At 49.5% G+C, this 2,920-nt stretch overlaps 1 protein-coding gene across 1 annotated transcript in view; it reads right to left on the bottom strand.

Moving 5' to 3' along the window:
- hoxb9a (homeobox B9a) overlaps window positions 1-1,033 on the bottom strand; it is an 11,977-nt gene extending 10,944 nt beyond the window's left edge. Inside the window, exon 1 of the mRNA XM_079253454.1 lies at window positions 296-1,033. Within this exon, the coding sequence (XP_079109580.1) occupies window positions 296-908 (613 nt within the window). The 5' untranslated portion in view covers window positions 909-1,033. The remainder of the gene's footprint in view (window positions 1-295) is intronic.
- Window positions 1,034-2,920: the final 1,887 nt, after the last annotated feature.

The following is a 2,920-nucleotide window of genomic DNA, read 5'->3' as shown; positions in this document are numbered from 1 at the left end:
ATATATATATATATATATATATATATATATATATATATATAAAATATGGTGTGCATGTGTGTGAATTATGTCCATTTCCGAAACTGTGGGTCCGTGTGTGTGTGTGTGTGTGTAAGCTACAGAGATGTTGGGTAACGGGCTGCATGTGGGAGCGAAGCTCGGTGGACGGTGGGGGGTTTGGGGGTCCAGCGTCTCTCCCCTCTTTGTTCGGGTTTTATGGCAGCATTAAAAGCAGTTACAATCTCCCACTCCATTCTCCCCTTCCCACGCGCTATTTCCTGCTTTAACAACTTACTTTGATCCAGTCCCTCTTTGTCTTCGTTCCCTTCACAAACGCTCTTACTGTCCTCGAACCCGCGTCCCGGGATGGCAGCCGGATGGTGGCCCAGCTCACGCGCTGCAGAGGAAACTGAGTCCAGGATGTAGGTGGTGCTGGTGGTCTCGTCCTGGTGCTGGCCGCCGCTCTTCAGTGGGATCTCCCTGCCCTGATGGCCGAGGTGCGGCTCCAGCTTGACTTGGCCCGCTTGGCTCTGTCCCGGGACAGACTCGGAGTGGCCCGGAGGACAGTCCAGCCACGAGCGTAAGTAGCGCGTGTCCGCGGCGGGGACGTGCTGGGCTGGGATGTAAGGGTGGTACACAGTGGCGAGGCCACTGGCGCCGTGGTGCGTGCTGAACGGGCTCCAGGATGAGGAGAAGACCGGAGCTTTGGGCTGGAAGCTGCAGGATGGGAACGAGTCGGGGTTCCCCGCGTGCGCCGCGCCGACCGGCGGCCGTCCCTCCGCGGCTGCGGCGGAGCTGGAACTGGAATACTGGATGCTGGGAAAGCGAGCTGGACCTGAGAGTTCATCACTGTCGTGACTAATGATGGAGTCCACGTAGTAGTTGGTTAAAGTCCCAGAAATGGACATCCTCTGACATTATCTGCAGACGTTTCTAACCGGAGAACGAGCACGGAGACATGATCAGACCTTCCTCGCTCCTTTTTTCCTCTTTTTCTGCCCTCGACCCCCACCTCGCTCTCTCTCTCTCTCTCTGTTTCTCGTTCTCTCTCTCCCTTCTGTCACCCCTTCTTCCAAACAACTTGCTCACTACAGAGGAAAACCCTGGAGCAGCCTCCAGCCTCGCGCTGCGCGCGGGGGTTTGTCGGCTGTGCGCGAGAGTCGCAAACTGATTGGCCGGACTTTTACTTCGGGCCTGGAAAAGCATAAATCCATCCTGTAACACCACCTCCCGCCCCCCGCCCTCCCCCACCCTCACCCTTTCTACATTGTCTCGTTACAGAAAAAAAGGAAAATGAGAAGTTGATCAAGTTTAACTGTCGCTTCAGACTCATGCACGCGCACACAGAATCACAGAAATCTGACAAACTGAGACATCACATTTCATTTTATTCATTTATTTAAATAAAATCCAAACAAAAGCCATTCTGGTCTAAAAGATGTCAGAACTGGATCAAATTGGCTCTTTTATTTATTTTTCATGAACACATTTTTTAAACATATTTTCTGTGTTTCTCATCACATTTCCAGATCCAGCATGGAGGGAAAAGCTCACTGGGGTGTATCTGCATTATGTATTTATTTGGGAGGTTTTCTGTCAGCTGCTGATATTATTTTATTGGCATATTAACAGTCGTTTTGTTACCAAGCGCCATTAAACCCCGCATGGTTCTCCCTCTTGTCTTTACAGCGGAGCTACTTCATCTATTTTTGGGGTCTGTTTAATACCGTAATAAAATCGTGGATCAGGGCGGTTGCTCTGGTTTTACAGGGCTTATATACGGCCTGTGGCACAGCGGACTTCTGCAGACACTCCTGTTCGGCTGGCTGCAGGATGCTGAGTGGTCCCAGGACTGGATGGAGACACTCAGCCCAGCTTTGTAGGGAGGACAGCTGGTTCTGCTGCGCTGTGTGGAAACCAGTTCTTCCCACAACTCCATCAGCAACATCTGTGGATGAAAGAATCTGCACAACTTTAGGGATGAACCTGAGGAGCGTCACGGGACCGGAAGGGCCGAAAGTCCAAACATCTGCCTTCACCGAGGTTGTAAGTCTGTATTTATATGTGATTATAACAGACATGGATTATTGGACTCTTTGGAGATGCGCGGCAGCTACTCAGGCAGCCATAAATCCGATCTGCAGGTTGCATATGCAGCTAATGCTGTTATTTATGACAAGTAAATATGAACTATATCGCTTATGGGGGTTAAGGCTGTTATTTATGAGCATGGAGGTATGCTGCAGCGGAGCTCTCAGATCCACTGAGGGAAAAAAACAATTACTGGAACAGGAAATAAACTGATCAGCTGTTCTAATTCATGTAGAAGCAGCAAGAAAGGCGGACAATTGTTTCTGCAGTGAGTCTGAATTCCGACATGAAGATTTCTCTCCAGCTGTAATTTCAGCTCTCCTGTGCAGAAGGAAGCAGGCTGAAAAGTCTAAATGTTCTGCTAGAGAACCATGGGTTGTATCCAGAACCATAAGAGGAATGATGGAGGGATATTGATTCTGCTTGGAGAAGAGCCACTCAACCTGAAGGTCACTAAAGCTGCTGTGTCTCTGAAACTACAGCTCCTGTTGTTTAGACTTTAGGTCGACATGCCCGGGATGTTTCTCAGTGGAACTTGTCTCTTCTCAGACCGCAGGCTGCGGGAATGTTCATTTCCAGAGGGCCTCCACCCTGTGGGCTGAGCTGCGAAACAGTCTGCGTGTTAATTGGAAACACTGGAGTGGGTTGGATAAAAATGGCTGACACTGTGGGCCTTATCCTTTAACCCACTAAGAATCAGTCACGCGGTAGAAAAGCTGCTTTTTCTCCACACCACGGAGCTTAAACGCGTTTCTGTCTGAATGCAGCAGAAACTTCTGCCTCGTCTCTTCATTTCGGTCTTATTTCATCATTTTACATTTTTATGTTC

The sequence above is a fragment of the Telmatherina bonti genome, assembly GCF_933228915.1.
Source record: "Telmatherina bonti genome assembly, chromosome: 14".
NCBI classification, from domain to species: Eukaryota; Metazoa; Chordata; class Actinopteri; order Atheriniformes; family Telmatherinidae; genus Telmatherina; species Telmatherina bonti.
The sequence above is the reverse complement of the archived record's forward strand: the minus strand, read 5'-3'. Positions and strand labels throughout refer to the sequence as shown.